The 24,528-nt window shown below is 41.0% G+C and overlaps 1 protein-coding gene across 11 annotated transcripts in view; it reads right to left on the minus strand.

Annotated features, from left to right (window-relative positions):
- Nucleotides 1-24,528, minus strand: part of SERGEF (secretion regulating guanine nucleotide exchange factor) — a 232,384-nt gene that overhangs the window by 61,474 nt on the left and 146,382 nt on the right. For 2 of the 11 annotated variants that reach the window (XM_074401185.1, XM_074401189.1), the window contains one exon: nucleotides 1-22,703. This exon is cut by the window's left edge and continues 26,098 nt beyond it. The exons of 7 other annotated variants lie outside the window; for them this stretch is intronic. In XM_074401185.1, the coding sequence (XP_074257286.1) occupies nucleotides 22,591-22,703 (113 nt within the window). In that variant the 3' untranslated portion in view covers nucleotides 1-22,590. The remainder of the gene's footprint in view (nucleotides 22,704-24,528) is intronic. 2 more of the 11 variants (XM_074401188.1, XM_074401192.1) reach the window with 1 other exon arrangement.

Genomic DNA, 24,528 nt, shown 5'->3' on the forward strand with positions numbered 1-24,528 from the left:
CAGAGGCTTCTGGTGAAACATCAGGAGACCTGGGATGTAGTTTACATTCTGCCGCTTACTTACTGTATAACATTGGACAACATACTTGACTCTCGGCCTTGATGTCCTTCTACATAAAATAGGGATGATATTACCTTAGATAAATTAGCTAACTTTCCTGGGGCAACATTTTCTCTCCTGAGAAACTGTCACAATTACTATGTCTATATCCACACTGTGTGCTGGCCCTGTGCTGAGGGCTTTCTACGCATTCTGTCACTCCTCCTTACAGAGATGGGTACTATTATCTCCAGTTGACAGAAGAGGAAACCTATTCTCAGAGGAGTTCAATAATTTTTCCCAGGTCACACAGCTGTTAAGTTACAGAGTTAGGATTCAAACCTTGGTCTCCCTAATTTGAAATCCAGTGCCCTAAACCATGAAACCATATTCCTACTTACCGGAGAGCTGCTGCAAGGAAGAAATGAACACACACTAATTACTATGTGTCTCCTGTATATCTAGTAGTTTGCATCCCACTTCTGTAAGACACACGAGTACAAGGATGCTCTATAGAGCCCATGCACGTGAGGCTGCTCTGTGACTATCCCTGTGTAGGGATATGTGCATCTTGAGAAGGGAAGGGAGAGACAGGACTTGATAGAAAAGTATTTACTGCTGTGCTCCCCAGATTCATGAAGTCAGCCATACTAGAAACATGGGAGAGGGGTTATGGATGAAATTTCTCCAAAGTTTTAGAAGTTGGAGAGTTGAAGGCTGGAGTAGCAGTGACAGAATCTTGCTGAAGACAAGAGTAAAACACTTGCATTTATGCATTATCACAGATTTTTAAGTTGATGGTATCCAAGGTGACTGTGTTGGACACTAATAAGGAAAAAGATATGACTGAAATGGCAGAAATATTCACCTCAGAGAAGGTGGACAACCCCACCCCCACCACTGCTTACACAGAAAGGATGAAGGGACATGAGGAAGAACCCACATTTTGAAACCTTAGGCTGGATTGAACTAAAAATAGAGCTGTGATTCAAATGTCTATTACTGAGTTCTCTGCCTGTGTGCTCTAGAAACCAGGTTGTTTCACTCCCCATCAAATCTACCTCCCCAAGGTGCTCATTCCCACAGCTTGGAGACACAGCAAAGTAAAAACTGTTGAGAGTCTAATGAGCGTGTGGTACCATGCTGGGCCCTTTATACCCATGATCTCATCTGAGCTGCGCAACAACCTTGGGAAGCATCTACAGAGGAGGAAACTGAGGCCCAGTTAGGTGAGATGACTTGTCTAAGGTCATTCAGTTACTAAGGGGCAATACTGGGAATTGAATGAACTCAGGTCAGTCTGAGTCCAGAACCGACGCTCTTTCAAACAGAAATCCTTGCTACATTTCAGAGTCTGAGCTTCATTTTAAGCTTAGTGAGTGACAAAAGCAACACTGCTCCCTAATTTACCTTCTGGCTCTGGGAAGGACCCAGCAAGGCAGCCATTTGAATGATTCATTCCTGTGACTGACAAGGAAACTTCTCTTGGTTATAGCTTCAGCAGCTGCTAAATCTGCTACACACCACCCCACCCCACCCCCTCCATTTGGCTCAGGTAGGTGGAATTATTTATGTAAGAATTTCAGTGGCCTCCTGCCTTAAGCATGATTATCATAGACTTTTAAGTGATAAAAATGTCACAAATCATAATAAAGGACAAAAGGAGTCAGGGTCAAGGAAGGCAACAGGAAAGAAGATATTCTGAAAAGCAAAGTACTAGTTACAGATGCAACAGGGTAACTCTCAATACTTACAAAAAACACTTTCCTAGCAATTTATCCAACTGATCCTCATAACACGCTGGTAGATGTTACTATCTCCATTTTACAGATGAAGAATGTGAGGGTCAGATCTGAGGTTCAAGGTCAGACCGAGGGTGAAATAAGAACTTAGGTCGCCTAATTCTCACTCAGTGCTTCCCACAACCCACTCACCAAATAAAGCAAAGACAGAAATCTATGAGAACTATCAGAGAAAGAACTCTGTAGTCTTGCTGCCCTGCATGACAGGAACAGGGAAGGGAAAGTGGCTGTGACAGTATCAGAGAGAAGTAGCATGGAGTCTGGAACTGTGGGCTTAGAAACATTTTTCAAGTCCTACCTTAGATATATTAAACAATTGTGTGACCCTAGGCACATCACTTAATCTCTCTGCCCTGATTTCCTCACCTGTAAAACAAGGCAAACAATAGCACCCACTTCACACAGTTGTTGTGATGATTAAATACAAAACACCATACATGAACAGTGCTTGGCACCAAGGCAAACAATCAGTAAGTGTTAGCTGTCACTGCTTTCATCATTATCATCATGAAACGGCACATGGGAAATGTTAAGTGTATGTTCATTTCCTCCCCTTCCCCTTGCTCCTGTATCTCCCAAGGCACCACACCCTCATCTGTTATCTATAGACCTGTTGAGAGGAGGTCTAGGGTCAAGGAAGAGCACACAGTGCTTCTTCCCAGGCAACCTGACTGAGCTGGCCTTGTTTACTGGGGCAGTAAGCTGCTACACAAAGTCATTAATCATACTTGGTGCTATGTGCTTTCAGGTTACTCCACAGAAATTAATGACTCCATCTGGCTTTTCCTCAGAGAGACAGAGCCTTGCCATGTATCCATGTATGGGGCTTCTACTGAGGATTCAACCTTTGCAATAGCTTATTGGAATCTGGAAAGTCTAACAAGATGAGTTGGTCCCTGCAAAGAGGGACCAGGAAGCCAGGCTTAGTGGCTCATGACTGTAATTCCAGCACACTTTGGGAGGCCGAAGCAGGTGGATCACCTGAGGTCACAAGTTTGAGACCAGCCTGGCCAACATGGTAAAACCCATCCCTACTTAAAAAAAAAAAAATACAAAATTTAGCTGACCACGGTGGCACATACCTGTAATCCCAGCTACTTGGGAGGCTGAGGCAGGAGAGTCACTTGAAACCAGGAGGCAGAGGTTACAGTGAGCCAAGATTATACCACTGCACTCCAGCCTGGGTGACAGAGTGAGACTCCATCTCAAAAAGAAAAAGGACCAGGAAAGCAGTCTTTGCCCTGGGCTAAATTATTGCAGCAGCAAAAATAATCACAGAATAGTGACATTTATATAACATTATTAAAGCCATCACACCACCATTCCCTATAGAAGGGCCACTTAGCAGAAATGCTATGTACATATACATAAAGAAAAAACCGTAATTAAGTAGCTTTGCTTCACAAAGCTTTCTCTACAGAACTAACTCCCTAAATTCTCTATAGAGCTGAAAGTTTTCATTCCAATCTTCTACCAAGTAGTCCTATTTGGATGTTCCACAGGCATCTTACACTCAGTTATGCTAAAAAATAAATTCATTACTTTACCCAAAGCCTATTCTTTCCTCCCTCCAGGCATCTCTCTTCTCAATGATGACATATCTCCCCAGTCTACCAAGCAGAAAAGGGTAGCACATCCTTGATCCTGCCCATTCTTGCCCTTCCCTTCTCCATACTTTTCATATTGGACTACTTAATTCCTGACGAGCACTGGCTTTCAAATCTCTTCCCTGCCTCCTACTTCTGCTGCCACTGCCTGTTCTTCCTGACAGTTTGCCCTATGGATTTCAAGCTTGCTAGCCAGTCTCCACAGTTACACAAGCCAATTCCTCACCTTAAATATCTTAATTTGCATCTCCTTCTGGGTCTGTTTCTTTAGTTGAACCTGGACCGATACACTCTATCTTTGAAACTGAATTCTTATTTTGTTAGAGTAACATTTTGAGTCTCACCTTTGATTGGTAAAAATTGATAACTGAATCATGCTAAGTTCTGGCAAGGATGTGGAGTATAGAAATCTGCATTTACTGCTTCTGTCAAGCATCAGGCACTAAGCTCAATCCTTTACATATATTATCCCATCTAACTGTTACCATTGCGCTGAGCATTTTCATTCTCTAGCTACACAAGGAGGTTATAATTCACTCGAAGTTGCATGGCTAGGAAGGAAAGAGCTGACTTTCTTTCGTGGACTTAGTGTCCCCCTCAAAATCACATCGACTTCCTTTGAAAATTATAATGAAACAACATTTATTAAAACGATAATATTCTTTCTTACTTTATACAAAATTATTACCTTTCTTTTCCAACCATGCTTATATTTGTTACACTCTCAGAAAGTCTGTATACAAAGTAAAGTGGGGGACGAGGGGGCCAGAATATTTTCTTTATTTTATGGATGTACAATTGGAACCCTTGGAGGGAAAGTAAATTACTTAAGGTAATTTATATTTCATTTTAGTATTGAAGATTATCAAAGGTATCTGAACAGTTTAAGGAGCCAGATTAAAAAGACACCTTCACTAGGGAATAGTCAGTCCTGGATTTGGAAACTGTCAGAGTTTCAAATACAGTAGTGCCCCCTTATCTTCAGGGGACATGTTCCAAGATCCCCAAGGGATGCCTAAAATCTCAAATGGTACCAAACTACATATATTTGCGTTTTTTCCTACGTAGTAACAGGCAGATAGTATATACATTATGGACACACTGGACACAGGGATGATTCATCTTCTGGGTGGGATGGAGTGACATGGCATGAGATTTCTTCACACTACTCAGAATGTGAAACTTCTGCATTGTTTATTTCGGGAATTTTCTATTGAGTATTTTTGGGCTGTGGCTGACCACAGGTAACAGAAATTGTACAAAGCAAAAACTGCAAACCTCTGAGACATGATTTGAAGCAAAGGGACCTGGGCTGAGTGTTGGGAGATCTACTTTCTTAGTGTGCCTTGGCATGTCCTCTGGCTGGCCCACAACTGAAACCTATCACTGCCCCTTCTAAGATCTGGATATTTCACTTACAGATGAAGATTGGGAACAGTTGGCTTCTGAGATCCTTTCCAGCTCCAGCCCACTTTAACACTATAAACGCAACATTCCCAAGTATACATGGCCATCTGTACTTTGCAGGCTCTCTCTGGAATGGACAAAGGTTATTCTGCAGTGTGGGCACAGATGTGGTCCTGTAATGCAAGATACTGAAAACCACGTCCCCACCCCTAACCCACAAATTTCCTCTCTAGGCATCTTTTATAGGAACGTCTTCAGACTACCCCACTACCTATCCCACTGATAGTTTAAAGGCAATATAACTAACAACCTCATTCTCCCCACTCTGTTCACATCTCTGCTTCCATGGCTGGCTCCCCTGTCCTCTGGCCTCCCTAGTGCAAGCTGACTCAGCCAGTACCCAAAATTTACCATTTCTACCACTCTTATATTTATTCCCAATTACACATTACTTTGTTGACTTCTGTTCACATTCCCACCCTTGTTTAGATCCTGATTTCATCATCTTTTGTGTATACAAATTCCCAGTTTCCAGAAAAATTGAAATGTTCCCCTTATATGCCTTCTTGGAGACAGGCTGCAGCTGGAGCCTTTTGGCCGCCAAAAGAGATCCCCTTTGCAGCTCTTAACAATCTATTACTGAAAAATTTAAGAGAACATTACTAATTATTAACCTGTGTCTTTAGATACCCAACTCCTTAAGCTACAGAATACCCAGGACAAGGTTCTCCTCCTTCAGCAACCTACTTACTTTCCCTGCCTCAGTTTCCCATTCTGTGAAACAGGTATAATCATAGTAGCTACCTTACTGTTGATGTAAAGAATCAATTAATAATGTATGTAAAATGTGTAAAACCACATATAAACCAATACTGTCAGCTATTATTGTTATTATGGCTCAGTAAATATTGAGAGTTGATCACATAGTGTATTGCCTTCCTGGACTCTTCTTTTCCCTTAACTTTCCTAAAAAGTCAAGCTATTGAAGTCATTATTTTTGTGTTTCCTAAACCACGTTTGAATTCATATGGTGAGCCTTGGCGGAGCCCCCAAAAATAATGAAACAAAAGGAAACATGTCTACACAGGTCGACAATTTGGCACAGCACTGGTTCGTTTCAAACCTATGCAGCATAGGGAAACGGAGAATATAACATCTCCAGTGAGGGTGAGTAGCAGAAATTACCCAGGAACAAGCCAAGTCAAGGGCTCCTGCGGCCATGGGCTTCTAGGTCACAGTGACAAGGGTGGGGCCTTTGGAGCTCACCTCTAAAGTTGCTGATGTTCTATCTCCAGAGGGGTGTAATGTGCCAGCTGAAGTTAGGACTTGTGGGTGACAGTTCTGGGCATAGCCTATAACTTGCTGTGTAACTTTGGGCAAATCATTTCCAAACTTAGACCTTAATTTCCTCCTCTGTAAAGATCAGGCTGTTTCTGAAGTCTGTGGTTCTATGAAAGTCCATGGTTCTATGACCCCAGGGCTCTTATTACGTTAAGATCAGCTAAGATTTTGCTTCTTCCCCTTCCGAAAGGCAGTCTCTCCCACAGTAGAAGCCTATAAATCTTCTTTGGCTACCTTCTTTATTTGGCAAAATTAAAATTTTAAAACACATCTGTCTAAGAGCTCCCCATATTTTTCTCCCTTCTTGCTATGTAATGCCATTTGGCAAAAACTTCTTCAAGTCAGTTCTCAACTGATCTTAGTAAATTCCCTTCATATGAAGAATTCATCTCAGAGATGCTGCCCGAATAAAATGAACAGACTCATAAAACTCACAAATACCAAGGCCACAGTGCCAAAGCTTCAGCTTTGAGTGACTTCCCTTCTGTCACACTGTGCAGTCACACAACTTCCAGCCTGCCTCGCATTCTCTGGGCCCCTGTCACTTCCTCTATCCTTTATAGCTGTGGCCTACAAAGAGTAGTAGGAACTTCCATGAACTGGGATAGATTGAGCCCATACGTTTATCTCTACTTCCTTCCAAAACCCCCTTAAACCAACTGTAAAGGAATAAGGAAAGTGTGAATCCACCAAGAAAAGAGGAATAGAAGGAGAAACATGATAGCTCAACATATTTCAGATGAATAACACAGATGAAGGAGGTAACTGACTATACAGAGTGGAGGAGGCTGAAACCCTGTGCCTGCTGAAGGGAACAGTGAGAAGGAAACAAATTTTTCTTCCAAGACACTGAAAAGCCTCAGGACTGAGAGGCACCAAGTGTCTTTGAAAGTCAAGTAAGGATAGGGCTGAAATCAGAGGGATTGCCTGAAAGTATATTTACAGGGGGTAGATGCCCAGATTCTCCCCAAAACACATAACGAGGCAACCTATCTCTCACTGTAAGGAACAGCACACATTTATTATCTGATGAAGTAGAGCCAGGGCGGCCCTGGGCCTGGAAAAAGAGTCACTGAAGGGTGTGAGTGAGAATATGAATTAAACAAATGGGTTAAGTGACTGACAGTCTACATAAGAGATGATGGGACTCCTCCCAACTCCCTTCCCCCATCCTGCTCCAGAAAGTCAACAACTAAGCATATACACTCCAGGACAGAAGATTAGGGGGGAAATCCATAAATACTGATCTCTGGAAGTTTACCAATGAAAAAGCTCCCCCAACTCCTCAGTCCAAACATCTACAAGGAAGTCAGGAGCCAATGCACCCTCTCCATGCACAGAGAGTCTCATGTAGTATCTCTTTTCACTATAAAGAGCCAGCTAAAGATGATCAGATCTTTAGAGAAGATAACTTCTGTATCATTTAGAGGCTCAGCAGAAGACTACATCAAACTGGATAGCAGGAGAGAGTTTAATAAGGGAACCACTTACAGAGGTATGGGCAATGTTTAGTATTCCAGGACCTAGATTAAACTAGAGCTCTACCACTGCTAAGCCTGAAGAAGGAAGGAAAAGTAGTGGTTGCCAGAATTAGAGAGGGTGAAGTTAGAGCGGGACACCAGACTGAAATCCCTGATAGAGGGATGCAGCTATGGCAGGTAAGCAGGGAGAAACTAGGAGAATAAATACCCTGATCTCACTGTTTTTCAGTCCTCAGATCTGCTGTTCCTCTCACTGACTGAAACCAACCAGAAGACAGATGGCCAGCTGATGCAGGACACATCATCCTCCCTAGGGGTACATGGAGTGTGAAAAAAGGTGGAGAATGCATCTACAGGGCAAACAAAAAACATCCAGCACAGTCTCCAACATGAAAGACAGAACTCAAAACAAAGAAATAGAAAATAAAAATAGAAAAAAAAATAGAGTCAAGGCAGAGAACAAAAGAAAACATTTTAAAAATCATTCTACAAGTAATATCCATAGAAAAATAGTAGATGATATAGTAATATGAACAAAAGCAGAAAACTATTTTAAAGGATTAAAACATAAGGAAGAGCCTTAGAAATTAAAAATAATACCTAATTGAAAGTTCTACAAGAAAAGTTGGAAGATGGAGTCAGAAAGTTTCTCAGAAAGTGATAAGAAAAGTAAAAACATGCCCAAGAAGAAAGAAAAGATAAGAAAATTAGGAGTCTAGGAAATTTATTACACAGCCAATAGAAGTCCCAGAAAGATAGAACAAAGAAAAATAGGGGAAAAAATTGTAAAACAATTTCAAGAATGATTTCACAGAACTGACAGACCTAAGCCTGTGGACTAAGGCTCAATAAATACCAGAACAATGAATAAAGAAGATACATAGCAAGGCATGTCATCACAAAATTTCAAAACACTGCAGTAAAGAAAAGTTCCTAAAAGTTTCAAAGAAAAAAAAATGGCATGTACAAAGGAACGGGAATTAGAAAAAGCAGGAGACTTCTCAATAGTAACAGTAGATGTTAGAGGACAATGGAAAATGCATGTCAAAGTCAGAATGAAAACATTTGCCAACCTAGATTTCTACAAACAGTAAAAGTGTCAATCAAGTGTGAAAACAGAGTAAGTATATTTTCAGAATTTCAAAGAATCAAAAAATTTATCTTCAACTCCTCTTTCCCAGGAAGGTACTGAATCCTGTGCCCCACCAAAATGAGACTAATCTAATTAAGAAGGAAGATAGGGAACAGAGATTTAACACAGGAAAATGGTATAGAGAAGTCATCAGGTAACCACTGTGCATGCTGAAAGTAACCATTTAGGGTGTAATGGAAAGGGAGAACCCCAGAGTGGCATGTGGTTGAAGTGGGGTGGGGAGACTGCTGAAAGAGTTGACATCTTTGATCATATTGCAAAGTGTGTAAGAGGTGTTTTACAGATGTTTTGGAGGCAAAATACCTGATAATTGGTACATAGAAAGTCAGTCAAAGGAAGGGGAAAATAAACAAGCAATTTTAAGTCCAGGAAAAGTATAGCATAGGAACCATATCATATATTACTTGGCTCAACAGTGAGAACAGTATTTACACTACTCATAATAATGGACTAATGACTTAACTACAAGTGAAGATGGGGGGAAGGAAAATGAAGGCGGTGGTATAAGATAATTATATTTTTGTTTATAAGAAGGCAACAGATAAAATTTATATCTTAAGTAGATATTTGATTTAGAAATATATAAAGAGACACCCAAAAATAATTCAAAATGGTTGGCTCCAGGAATCAGACAAGGGAGTGGGAAACGATGAGGCAGAAAGTGCGATTATTAAGCCTTTTAGTATTAAAAAAAATTTCAAACTATGTACATACACTGTTTTGTCATCAACAAAAAGTAATCTAATTTAAAAGTGCATGCATCAGAGTCAGATGGCTGGCCCAAATCCTGGTCTCATCAAATACAAGTTTAAGATCTTAACATGTTTAGCTTTTCTGAGCCTCATTTTCCTCATCTGTAAAACAGGGTTACATGTTAAGAATACAGAAGTGTATGTAAGATACACATGCAGTGGATGGAAGAGTGTGTGTAAGAGCTTGGTGAGACGGTGTAAGAGCTGAGCCTGGCTCTTGCCATACAGTAAGTTCCCTGAGGAGGGAGCAGGGATCATCACGAGACGGTCAGATCACCTCAGGTTTGTTCCAAGAGTGAAGGCTAAACCCCCATACCCTAACACACACAATAATCACGTAGCAAGCAATGAGGCCAAAGGCCATTTCCCATGTCCTCTCACTTCATCCACAAGGCTTAGCTTCATACTGTGTACTCGAGAAGAACATTTCCAGTAATACCTGTCTGTGGCATTGACTTAAGAATGGAGGAGCAAGAGAGATGACAAAGAGGGCCATATGGGAAGCAAGGCGAAACACCAGAAAGAGCACTGAAGTGAGTCAGAGGAAACAGAAACAGACATTCTGAGCACCTACTCTGTGCCAAGAGTGTTGCCATAAACCACATAATTTGCTCCAACGACATGCACATACAGAAACTACTATTATCTCAGTCTTTAAGGACGAGAAACCCACAGTTTAGAGAGGGTAGCAATTTTGCCCATCGTCAGATATTAAGATATTAAGCAGCAGAGCTGGAAATGGAACCCATGACTTCCCAACTCCAAGGCCTCATGCCCCTTACACTATGTTATGCTGCTTGAGGCAAATCATGCAACCCTTCTGAGATTCCATTTCCCCACTGTACAGTAGGGATTATACTTTCTCTGAGAACTTAGAGTTACTGTGAGAATGAAAGGTGATGAGTCAAAGTACCTGATACGCTATGAAGTCGTGAGCACACATGAGGACCTACTGATATATGCATGCATGCCACACGAGGACTACACGGTGGAGCTTCCTAAGTCAGCTATTTGGCTTGGTTGTCATGGGAAGAGGAAAGGGCGGGCTTTGGCCTAGGCCTGGATTGCAACTCGAATGGGACAGAATCTGGGCCAAGGAGTCTGATGGGGATTCTAGAGCCACAATCAGACTGTAAATCATGGCATTCCCCATCCAACAGGTCAGCAGCATCTTGTCTCAGCTAAAAATCACAAACTTACCAAGTTAATATCTTATAAAGCCACAATATCAAACCCACTGCCATTTCTCCCAGGTTTCTCCATTGCACAGTACTAGTTTCTAAAAATAGATCACATCAAGTCATTTCTCTGCTTTAAAACCTTTCCTGAACCTTCACCCCACAGGATGAAGTTCCAGCTCCTTAGCCTGACATTAAAGTCTTTATGATCTGGCCATAGCCATCACTATGGCCTTGTCTCCCACTGCTCTGCTCCTCTCCAGGTGCCCTCAATTACCCGTTTCCCATGCCTTCTCCGTACTTTTGTTTATGTTGATCTCATTTCCTGGAATATCTTTCTTTTCCTCCTACTCATCCTTTAAGACCCACTTCAAGCATCACCTCTTCTAAGAAGCATTCCCTAACCCTATGTTAGGATGAAGGTGTGAATTTATGGCTGAACAAAACAGTCTCAAAGTGAGAGAAATAGTAAAGACCTCAAAGATTATCTTACGTAATTCTCCTATTTTAGCCATAAAGAAAAGAACGCCTATAGAAGGAAAGTGGCCTGCTCAAGGTGTCAGCAGCTTGTCTAGTATTCAGATATCTTGTCCCAGTACTCTACTGCATGATACAGCTTCTTAATGAATGAATTCATGAATGAACAAATAGGCAAACAGAATGTTGCTAAAGCACTGCCCAGGGACAGCACGGTGAATGAATAGTCACAGCTGTTCTACATTTAAGGGCTTTACATACACCCAGAAGGAACAGAGGATTCCAGAAGCAAGAGGCAGCAGGAACAGCAGTCATAGGACAGGTGATACAGAGGGATACCAGCATAAACAGAGGCCTGTGGATGCTGAGAGGCAATACTATGAGTCTGGGTTTTGCAGATACAATGGTGCTGCCCAGGCTTAGGAAGCTAGTGTCTGTGTAAGGAAGGACAGAGTAGGTTCATGGGCTGGACTGCTTGGCCATTGTCAAAGCTGCCCAATGCCACACATGGTCATCCCCTAGGTGCCATGCTCTGGTAGACAGACAAAAGGATGGAGGCTGACCTCTGCCCCTACAAACAAGTACCATCAGTAATGCTAGCTCTGCTGTTGCTTTTTCTTGTCTTCCAAAGCCACATGCATATTAAAAGTTCAGTTTATGCTGTTTGATATGTTAATTAACCTAAGTCAAATCTCTGCAGGGAGCAGTACAAGGAGTTGCAAGTTCAGACCTTGCAGTCAGCAGACCTCAGTTTGAATTCTGGGCTCCATTTCTGAAGTCTCCATTTTCCCATCTGAAAAACAGCGACAATTTCCATCTACTTTCTACCCTGCATGGTGATAACTAAATGAGGTGATATATGCAAAATGCTCAGAATAGTGTCAGCATTTTGTACTTAACTCCTGTCACTTCAGTTTTACTTTATAAAAAGGTATTATCCTTTAAAGAAAAAAAGTTTTATCTTCTGCTAAAATTGTGAACTTCTGAAGAATCTTCCTAAGCAACCCATGATAGTTCTACACTGCCTAAATAATAAAGTCAATGCCCTTCAGCATGCTAGTAGAGACTTGGCCCTAAGCTGTTTGGCTGGCTGACCATTTGTCCTTCAACCATGATTCACACTTTAAAGCCTTCCTTCCGTTTGCTCATGCTGATCCCTCAGCACAGAGTGCTGCTCTTTACCCTTCCTCCACTCAGGAGCCACCTCTTCCACAAGGATTTCCAAAATTAATCATTTCTACCTCTTCATTCTTTCTCCTAGTTCTTATCATGGTCTGCTTTGTATTCACTCATTCACTCATTCATTCGGTAGCAAAGTGCAAACTATGTGCCAGATTTAATTCCCATAGCTCTCTTTCCCACTAAGGAGTTTCATGAATGTGAATACATGAATGTGAGTTCCATGAATGTTGTTTTCCTCCACAGCATCCATAATACTACATGGCACATCATCAGCCACTAGTAAGCTGAAGAGAGAGAATGAGAAAAATATTTACATAATGTTCATTCAGTATTTAACAAATACGTGAAGCACCTATTGAATGCAGGTATAGATGGTCTCAGTCTATGAAGACAGACTTTGAGAGTTGCAGAAGACTTTAGAAACTGTCCAGTCTAGCTTCCACATTTTCCAGATGGGGATTCTAAAGCCCAGAGAAGAGTAACTGCCTAGGATAACACAGAGACTTAGCACCATAACTAGTTATGGTGCACTGCAGACGGCTGTCTCAAACTTGCTCTAATTCTTTGTATCTTTCACTTTGAGTTCACGTTAGTTAGATTTACTTTCGCAAGGTCTCAAGCCTCTGGAGTAACTGTAAACAAGTGCAGTGGGTGACAAATGCAGTTTCTGCTACTGTAAGCAACCCTAAAAAGGATCAGAGCATTGTGCTAAACAAGTGGTCAATATTTTGCCTAAAATGACCAGCATGAAAGAGCAATTTAGCAAGGATGGGAGCCTCCTCAACAGCCTGGCACCCTCACCTGTGGTGTCATGTAGAATGACTCCTGTGGAGTGATATAAATGTTGCTTATTTAGAAACAGTTAAAAATCCACCTTGAGAGGTAAAAAGTTACATTTGGGATGTGAAGATACGCCTTGAAAATATATGACTTAACAGAAATGTGACTTGAGCAATAAGCAAGATTCTGTAAAATATCTATTTATTGTGAAACATCTTTCCTTTTATTTTTTGAGGCAAAATCGTGCTCTGTTGCCCAAGTTGGACTGCAGTGATGCAATCTTGGCTCACTGCAACCTCTGCCTCCCGGGTTCAAGTGATTCTCCTGCCTCAGCCTCCTGAGTAGCTGGGACTACAGACACCTGCCACCACAACTGGCTAATTTTTGTATTTTTAGTAGAGACAGGGTTTCACCATATTGGTCAGGCTGGTCTCGAACTCCTGACCTTGTGATCTGCCCACCTCAGCCTCCCAAAGTGCTGGGATTACAGGCATGAACCAAATATCTTTCTTGAATGTAAGAGGTTTATCATGTTTCTGGCCTGTTGGCAAGGAAAATATGGTGCCCCAAGCGGCCAGGTATGGTAGTGGCAACGAATATATCAGTTCCAGAGCTGAGAAAGGCAAGACCTGGGACAGAGCACTGGAAACCAAGAGAACTAAAAAACTGTTGCTCTACCTTAGCTGTTGTCTCCCTGTCTGGCAAACAGCTCAGACAACTACTTGAGAAAGTTCCTTGAGAACCAGGTACCATCTCCTTCTGAATAGCACAAGCTAGACTTCAGTGTTGGTCCCAGCACTGCTACTGACTAGCTATGTAATTTTGGGTAATGCCTTAGGGCTGCTCTGGTAGCAACAGGACCCAGGAAGGCAGCCAAAGAATGCAATAAATAGTTTTGAGATAACTGATCAGCCATTTAAAAAATTATGAAGCTGAATGCACACCTGACTTATACCAGGATAAATTCCAAATGAATCAAAGATTTAATGTAAAAAATAAAACCATAAAAATGTAGCCATGCACCACATCACCATGTTTCAGTCAACAATGCACCATATATACAGTGGTAGTCCCATAAAATTATGATGGAGCTGAAAAAATTCCTGTTGCCTACTGCCATAGTAGCTGTGATCATGTTGTAATACAACACATTACTCAGGTGTTTATGCTGATGCTGATGTACATAAACCTACTGTGCTTCCAGTCATATAAAAGTCTAGCACATACAGTTATTACAGCATGTAATACTTGATAAATTAATGACTATGTTACTGGTTTATATATTTACTATACTATACTTTTAATTGTTATTTTAGAGTGTATTCCTTCTCATTTTTTTTCCAAGTTTACTGTAAAAAAATCTTCCTAAAAGGCAGGTCCTTCAGGAGATAATCCAGAAGAAGGCATTATCACTGGAGATGATGGTTCCATACATGTTACTGCCTCTGAAGACCTTCCAGTGAGACAAAATGTGGAGGTGAAAGACAGTGATACGGATGATTCTGACCCCATGTAGGCCTAAGCTAATGTGTGTGCTTGTGTTTTAAACAAAAAAGTTTAAAAAGCAAAAATAAAAACAAAAACTAGAAAAAAATTTATACAATAAATATATTTTAAAATATTTTTGTACTGTGTACAATGTTTGTGTTTTAAGCTGTATTAGAGGAAAAAAGTAAAAAAAAATTTAAAGTTTATAAAGTAAAATGTCAATAGTAAGCTATAGCTAATTTATGTTTGAAGGGAGAGAATTTTGTGTGTAATTAAGTGTAGCCTAAGTGTACAGTATTTACAGCCTAAGTGTATAACATTTATAAAGGCTACAGCAGTGTATAATAATGTCCTGGGCCTTCATCACTCATCACTCACTCACTTAGACACCCACAACAACTTCCAGTCCTGAAAGCTCCATTCATAGTAAGTGCCATATACAGATGTACAATTTTTAATCTTTTATACCATATTTTTACCGTTTAGATACACAAATACTTACCATTGTATTACAATTGCCTATAGTATTCAGTACAGTAACATGCTATCCAGGTTTACGGCCTAGGAGCAACAGGCTAAACCACATAGCCTAGGTGTGTACTAGGCTATACCATTTAGGTTTGTTAAGTACACTCTATAATGCTTGCACAATGACCAAATAGTCTAATGACACGTATCTCAGAACATATCCCCTCTTTTTGAAAGGGAAGGAGTCTTGCTCTGTCACCCAGGCTGGAGTACAGTGACAGGATCTTGGCTCCCTACAACCTCTGCCTCCCTGGTTCAAGGAATTCTTAGGCCTAAGCCTCTCAAGTAGATGGGATTACACACATGTGCCTCTAAGCCCAGCTAATTTTTTTGTATTTTTAGTAGAGACGGGTTTTGCCATTGTATTGGTCTGTTTTCACATGTTAATAAAGACATACCTGAGACTGGGTAATTTATAAAAGAAAGAGGTTTAAGGGACTTATGGTTCCACATGGCTGGGAGGCCTCACAATCATGGCAGAAGACAATGAGGAGCAAGTCACATTTGACATGGATGGTGGCAGGTGAAGAGAGAGCTTGTGCAGAGAAACTCCCTTTTTTAAAGCTGTCAGATCTCATGAGACTTATTCCCTATCACAAGAACAGCACAAAAATAGACCTGCCCTTGTGATTCCATTACCTCCCACTGGGTCTTTCCCACAACATGTGGGAATTTAAGATGAGATTTGAGTAGGGACACAGCCAATCCATATCATTCCACCCCTGGTCCCTCCTAAATCTCATGTCCTCACATTTCAAAACCAATCATGTTTTCTTAACAGTCTCCTAAAGTTGTTGTTTTTTTTTGTTTGTTTGTTTTTGTTTTTTTTTTTTTTTTTTTTTTTTTGAGACAGAGTTTTGCTCTTGTTACCCAGGCTGAAGTGCAATGGCACAATCTCGGCTCACCACAACCTCTGCCTCCTGGGTTCAGGCAATTCTTCTGCCTCAGCCTCCTGAGTAGCTGGGATTACAGGCACGCGCCACCATGCCCAGCTGATTTTTTGTATTTTTAGTAGAGACAGGGTTTCACCATGTTGACCAGGATGGTCTCGATCTCTTGACCTCGTGATCCACCTGCCTCGGCCTCCCAAAATGCTGGGATTACAGGCATGAGCCACTCTCCTAAAGTCTTAACTCATTTCAGCATTAACTCAAAAGCCCACAGTCCAAAGTCTCGTACAAGACTAGGCAAGACCCTTCTGCCTATGAGCCTGTAAAATCAAGAGTTAGTTAGTTACTTCTTAGATCCAGTGGGGGTACAGACATTGGGTAAATACAGCCATTCAAAATGAGAGAAATTGGCCAAAACAAAAAGGCCACAGGCCCCATGCAAATCCCAAATCCAGTAGAGTAGTCAAATCTTAAAACTCCAAAATGATCTCCTTTGCCTCCATGTCTCACAGCCAGGTCACACTAATGTAAGAGGTGGGTTCCCATGGTCTTGGGCAGCTCCGACCCTGTGGCTTTGTAGGGTACAGCCTTATTACTGGCTGCTTTCAAGGGTTGGCGCTGAGTGTCTAAGGCTTTTCCAGGCACGCAGTGTAAGCTGTCAGTGGATCTACCATCCTGGAGCCTAGAGGACAGTAGCCCTCTTCCCACAGCCCCACTAGGTGGTGCCCCATAGGGAGTTTGTGTGGGGGCTCCACATTTCCCTTTTATACTGCTCTAGCAGAAGTTCTCCATGAGGTCCCCACCTCTGTAGCAAAATTCTGTCTCGGCATCCAGGCATTTCCATACATCTTCTGAAATCTAGGTAGAGGTTTCTAAACCCCAATTCTTGACTTCTGTGTACTCGCAGACTCAACACCATGTGGAAGCTGCCAAAGCTTGGGGCTTCTACCCACTGAAGCCATGGCCAGAGCTCTACACTGGCCCCTTTCAACTACAACTGGAGTGACTGGGACGCAGGGCACCAAATCCCTAGGCTGTTTACAGTAGGGGACGCTGGACCCTGCCCAGGAAACCATCTTTTCTTCCTAGCCCTCTGGGTCTGTGATGAGAGGGGCTGCCATGAAGACCTCTGACATGCTCTGGAGACATTTTCCCTATTGTCTTGGGGACTGACATTTGGCCAGCTCCTCATTACTTGTACAAATTTCTGCAGCTGGCTTGAATTTCTCCTTAAAAAATGGGATTTTCTTTTCTATCACATCAACAGGCTACAAATTTTCTGAGCCTTTATGCTGTTTCCCTTTTAAAACTGAATGCCTTTAACAGTACCCAAGTCACCTCTTGAATGTTTTGTTGTTTAGAAATTTCTCCCACCAGATACCCTAAATCATTTCTCTCAAGCTAACAGTTCCACAAATCTCTAGGGCAGGGGCAAAATGCCACCAGTCTCTTTGTTAAAACATAACAAGAATTACCTTTATTACAGTTCCCAATAAGTTACTCATCTCCATCTTAGACCACCTCAGTCTAGATTTCATTGTCCATATCATTATCAGCATTTTGATCAAAGCCACTCAACAAGTCTTCAGGGAGTTCCAAACTTTCCCGCATTTTCCTGTCTTCTTCGGATCCCTCCAGACTGTTCCAACCTCTCTCTGTTACCCAGTTCCAAAGCCACATCCACATTTTTTGATATGTTTTCAGCAGTACCCCACTCCTGGTACCAATTTACTGTAATAGTCTATTTTCATGCTGCTAATAAAGATACACCTGAGACTCGGCAATTTACAAAATAAAGAGGTTTAATGAACTTACAGTTCCACGTGGCTGGGGAGGCCTCACAATCATGGCAGAAAGCAAAAAGGAGCAAGTCACACATGGATGGTAGCAGGCAAAGAGAGAGCATGTACAGGGAAACTTCCCTTTTTAAAACAATCAGCTCTTGTGAGACTTACTTGCTATCATGAGACCAGCAGAGGAAAGACCTACCCTCGTGATTCAATTACCTCCTACAAGGTCTCTCCCCACAACATGTGGGAATTCAGTGTGAGATTCAATCTGAAATTTGGACACAGCCAAACTATATCAGCCATATTGGCCAGGCTAATCTCAAACTCCTGGCCTTAAGTGATCCACCTGCCTCAGCTTCCCAAAGTGCTGGGGTTAAAGGTGTGAGCCACTGAGTCTGGCCACGTATCCCCATTTTTAGGCAATACATGACCATACTAGAATAAAATATGAAGAAAGACCATTATACTCTGGAGTAGAGAAAGAGTCCCAGACTCAAAATCCAAAAGCCATACAGGAAAAGACTGATACTGATACATTTAATCTATAGCAAAAGAAAAAACTGTATGACAAAATATTAAGGACAAAATAAACAAAATCTTCAAAACAAACAAACAAACAAAACACAAAAAGCTGGGAAAATACATTTGTAATTCAAATCATGCCTAATCTGCCTAATATGTAGTGAACATCTACACATTTATTAGAAAAAGGCTAACAATTCAATTGTTAAATTAAAAAAAAAATGCTCTAGGCTGCTATAACAAAATACCTTAAACTGGAAAATTTATAAATAATAGAAGTTCTGGAGGTTGAGAAGTCCAAGATCAAGGTACCAGCTTATCTGATGGTACATAGTCAGGGCCTGTTCCTTTTAGATGGTACCTTTTAAATGTCCTCACATGGCAAAAGGGGTGAACAAGCTCCCTTGGACCTCTTTTATAAGGGTACTAATCCCATTCATGAGGGTAGAGCCCTCATGACCTACACCTCCCAAATGCCCCACCTGTTAATGCTATCACATTAGGGAATAAATCTCAACATAAATTTTTTTGAAAGATGTAAACATTCAGACTCTATAGCAAAGGCAAATGTTACTGTGGTAGAAAAAATAACAGCCTCCTAAAGATGTTCACATCCCCATTCCTAGAGCCTATGAATATGTTATGTTATATAGCAAAGGAGAACTGAATTGTCAGATGAAATTAAGGTTGCTAATTAGCTGATGTTAAGATAGGGAGTGATATGGTTTGGCCGTGTTCCCACCCAAAATCTCATCTTGAATTGAGATACCCATAATGCCCACATGTCAAGGGAGAGACCAGGTGGAGGTAACTGAATAATGGGGACAGTTTCCCCCATGCTGTTCTTGTGATAGTAAGTTTTCACGAGATCTGGGGGAATCTTCCTCGCTTTACTCAGCACTTCTCCTTCCTGTTGCCTTGTGAAGAAGGTGCCTTGCTTCCCCTTCATCTTCTGCTATGATTGTAAGTTTCCGGAGGCCTCTCCAGTCATGCCAAACTGTTAGTCAATTAAACCTCTTTCCTTTATAAATTACCCAGTCTTGGACAGTTCTTTACAGCAGCATGAAAAATGGACTGATGCAGGGAGATTATGCTAGATTATCCAGGCAGGGCCAATGTAATCAGAAGCGTCCTTAAATGTAGAAAAGTGAACAGAAAAGTCAGTGTCAGAGTGATGCAGTAGGAGAAAAACTTGAAAAGCCATGGCTGGCTTTGAAGATAGAAGGTGTCACAAGTCAAAGAGTATAGGTAGCCTTTAGAAGCTAGAAAAGGTAAGAACATGAATTCTTTCTGGAACCCCCAGAAAAGAATGAAGGCTGCTGACAGCTTGATTTTAGCCAAGTGAGACCCATCTTAGATTTCTGAACTCAACCTCGAAGATAATACATTTGTGTTGTTTTAAGCCATTTAATTTATGATAATTTGTAATAGCACCAATGAAAAACTAATATGGGTGTAAAAAACTCTTCATAAAAGAAAAAATACAAATGGTTTTTGAATATATAAAAAGATGCTCAACCTTCATTTATAACTAAGATTAAAAAGGCCACAATAATCTTTAAAAAAAAAAAAGTAAGAAGGCTTATAATGCCATATATCAAGATTTATTATAAAGCTACAACAATCAAGCTGGTGTGTACTAGTATACAAACAGAAAAACTAATGAAAAAGAGAGAACCTAAAAGCACATTCACACATAAATTCAGCCTCTTGATTTGTAACAAAGGTGCCTTCACAATTCAATGGTAAATGTTTAAAAAACGAATTTGAGAGAGATTTTAGGCCTAAATATGAAAGGCAAAATAGTAAAGCTTCACAAAGAAATCATAAGAGAATACTTTCATTATCTTGGAATGGGTAAAAATGCCTTAAATAGGGCTGAAATACCTCAAACCATTAAAGGAACAGTCAATAAACTGGACTTCATTTAAAAAAATAACTATTCATCAAAAGACACAATTAAGAGAATAAAAGAGTAAGCCACTGGGTTGAAGAAGATGCTTGCAATACACATACCCAACAAAGGACTGGAATCCACAAGATACAAAGGATGCCTATAAATCACTAAGAAAAATATAGACAAACCCAACTTAAAACAATGGGCAAAGACTTAAAGTCTTCAGACGTAAGTCTTTGGATTTGACAAAAGAAGCCACCCAAATGGCCTATAAGCATATAAAAAGGTACTCCATATCATTAGTTATGAGAGAAATGCAAATTAAAATCAGTGAGATTCATACTGCATACTCATCAGAATTGCCTAAATCTTTAAGATTGAAAATATCTGTCCAGAATATAGCACAAATGGAACTCTCTTTACTGGTCGGGGTGTAAATTGGTGACACTACTTTAAAAACTGTTGCAGAGTACTTAATAATACTAAAAACATGAACTAGAATTCCTAGTCTTAATCATGGACCCAAGGGAAATAAATGTGTATGTCTACCAAAAGGCATGTACAAGAATGTACATGGCATCCCCAAATTGGAACAACCCAAATGTTCAACAGTTAAATGGATAAATAAGTTGCAGTATATTTATACAGTAGAATATTACTGAGCATTAAAACATTGCTACACACAACATAAATGATTCTTATAGACACAATGTGTTGAACAAAAGAAGCCAAACACCATTTATATGAAGTTCAAACATAGGCATCTTTGTAGATAGAAGTCAGAAGAATGGTTATCTCTCGGGGTGGGTTACAGATTGAGATGGAGCATCAGCTAGTCTTCCAGGGTGCTGGAAATTTTCTGTATCTTGCTCTGGGTGTTGTTTTCTTAAGTATATGCATATGTAAAAATTCATCCGTCTGAACCCTTAAGATTTGTGCACTTTACTAGACTATATGTGTTATACTTCAACCTAAAAACATAAACAAAAACCACCCTGAGTAGTTGCTCACCTATCAGACTGGCAAAAATCCAAAAGTTTCTTAACATATCCTATTAGGGAGGCTGCAAGAAATAAGCACCCTTATGCATTGCTAGTGGGAGTGAAAAACGGTATAGCCCCTATGGAGGCCAATTTTGCAGTACATTGCAAAATTACAAATACATTTACTCTTTGACACAGTAATTTAACTTCTAGGAATTTATCCTACAACTGTACTCTCCTACACATGAAATAAAATATATAGAAGGTCATTCACTATAGCATTGCTTATAATAACAAAAGACTAGAAATTACATAAATGTCCAAGAATAGGGTACTAGTCAGATAAATCAAGGTACATAGGAACATTGGAATATTATGTAACTGTAAAAAAAAAAGAACTAGGACAGCTTTTATACTGATACGGAAAGATCTCCCAGAAAAAATTGTTGGGAAAACTCAGACATTGAGAAATGTGTATAGGATGCTACCATTTATGTAAAAACAATGATAAAAATGTATCTTAGTATTCACTTACGTATGCAAAAAGACACTAGAAGGATACAGAAGAAACTAATAACAGCCATTAGCTGCACGTGTGGTAGAAGGGTTGTGGAGGACTGGACAGAAGGAGATAGCATGGAAGGGAGTTTTTCATTTTAAAACAAAAAGATGAAATACTCCTATCTGGTGGCTTTAAAAACAGGCCAGACTGTCACCAGTTTACAGGAAGGCAGCATTGGGTAGTAGTAGTTCACAGGCTCTGAAATTAGAGGTGTGGGTAAAAGACCTGACACAAATTCTTCCTATTCTTGTGACCTGGGTGGGGTAAACTGTTCACCCTTGGCTTCATTTTCCCTTACCTAGACAATGGGATTAACCAGAGTACCAGCTCATCAATTTGCTGTGAGGATTAAATGGCATGAGATTGGTAATGCATTTACATTCTGCCTATCACATTGTGCATAGAAACATACAAGTTTATATCTGCTTCTACGCTCTCTACAAGGTCCTAGGGTTTGGCAATATCACTGCTCAGTAGAATATCCAGTGCCAAAAAAGAGTTATTTCTCCATTTTCCTATTAAATTCTTACATGAAATTGCTTGATGGGTTTCATGCCAAGGTCGGATGTTCTGCCATACATATTATAAAGGTAGAATGGTTCAACAATTGGAAATTATCTGTGAAATGAAAAAAAAAATCTGTGCATAGATTATAGCTCCAATTTAGTAAAAGAACTGGCTCTGCTTGGAGAAGGAGGAGGCATCACACTTTCCTGCCAATAACCAACCCGTTAACAATGCCTGTCTGGCAAGCCTGAGTGCTCCAGGAAAAGGCCACCAATAAAATCCTTCCAAGGGTCTGTGTGGAACAGGGAGAGAGGAAACGCAGTCAGCTCTTTTTTCTCTGCAGGAAAGGAAGACAAAACAACTGCATATCAGGGGAGAAAGCAAACAAATTGCCCATTCAAGCCAAAATAACCTGCTCCTGGTGGAAGCACAACAGCTGGAGCCAATTCATCCAGACACAGAGGTGAGGGGCCTGAAAACAGACCTGGATCTGGGGACCCCGACTCTGAAAGGCCGGGATCTTCTCAGCAAGTGATGGCCACATGCCCTCAATTCACCTCAGCCTAATGCCCACAAATGGGAGTTGGCAAGTGAGCTTTGTCAGATGTGGAAAGAAATCCTGGTTGGAAAGGAAGAAAGTGAACTAGTGAAGCAGCCACGTAGACAAGCACCTGCTGAGTACCTATGATATGGCAGGTACTGAGCATGCACTTGACATACCTATGCCATTGGGAAGAACAACATCTGGGAGTGGGTATCATGATGTCAATTTTACAGATTAGGAATCAGGCTCAGTGAGGCAGAGTCGTTGTAGAAGGCAGATAGGTTGAGAGTGGCCAAGCCAGCTATGGCCAATGGCCTTGTCTCTCTCTTTTCTGATTGTCACCTGAGTCTCTCTATGCTCAGCTCCAGCAGTTCTTCCTTAGTCTAAAGCAGGAACTTATACCACCTCACCATCATGTCTAGCCATGAGGGTACCTGGTAGCAAAGGCAAAACATGTCAAGAGAAAGTTAATTGGAAAACTAAGGAAATAACTAAACCAAATTTCAAAAGAAGGGGAACAAAGAAACCCAGAAACACCAGAGTAGAATTTCCATCTTCACAAGAAACTGAACTGTGGCTTCCATGGGGCTTGCTTCAGGCTGGAACATGCAGGGCCTGAGTCCCTGTCTGGGACAATGAATAGCAGAATCCTGTCCTTGAACAAATCTGGGCTAGCACTGTTTCCAGGGCTGCTTAAATGTCTAGAATCCCCAGTGAGGGGAACCCCAGGCTCCAGCTTACAATCCGTCCTGCAGCTATGCTGAGATCCTGCCGTGGACCCTGATATCCAGGCTGGGAAAGACACTTTCTTCTCTAGCTCCTGAGATTCCTACCCTGGCCTCAGGCTTTCATGTAGTCATCTTATAATTATTTCCTTCCTTGATGTCTTAACATAGAATAATAATAATAGCATATAACATTTGCTGAGTCTTTACTTTTGTGTTAGGCATTGTGCTTAGCACTTTACCTAATAACCCTATGAGGGCAATAATATGATATCCCAGTTGAAGTGATCAAGACACAGAGAAGTTAAACCACTTGTATAGGTTACACAGCTCCTAAGTGGAGGAGGCAGAATCTGGTTCCAGGCAATCTGACCCCAATGCCTGAGCTCTTTTTTTTTTTTTTTTTTTTTTTTTTTAGACCAATTTTCGCTCTTGTTACCCAGGCTGGAGTGCAATGGTGCGATCTCAGCTCACCACAACCTCCGCCTCCTGGGTTCAGGCAATTCTCCTGCTTCAGCCTCCTGAGTAGCTGGGATTACAGGCACGCGCCACCATGCCCAGCTAATTTTTTTTTTTTTTGTATTTTTAGTAGAGACGGGGTTTCACCATGTTGACCAGGACGGTCTCGATCTCTTGACCTTGTGATCCACCCGCCTCGGCCTCCCAAAGTGCTGGGATTACAGGCTTGAGTCACCGCACCCGGTGCCTGAGCTCTTCTTAACTGCTACCCATACTACCCGTATTGCTTCAGGCCATAGGAAATGATAGAGTGGAAGGAGCATTTTGGAAGTCAGGTTGCCAGCTCTACTATTTACTGCTGTAACCGTAGGCCCAGCTCAAACCAATTAACCACTATTAAGTTATGGGTAATGCAGAGCCAAAGTTACCCGACA

This window comes from Saimiri boliviensis, chromosome 6, assembly GCF_048565385.1.
Source record: "Saimiri boliviensis isolate mSaiBol1 chromosome 6, mSaiBol1.pri, whole genome shotgun sequence".
Taxonomy (NCBI): Eukaryota; Metazoa; Chordata; class Mammalia; order Primates; family Cebidae; genus Saimiri; species Saimiri boliviensis.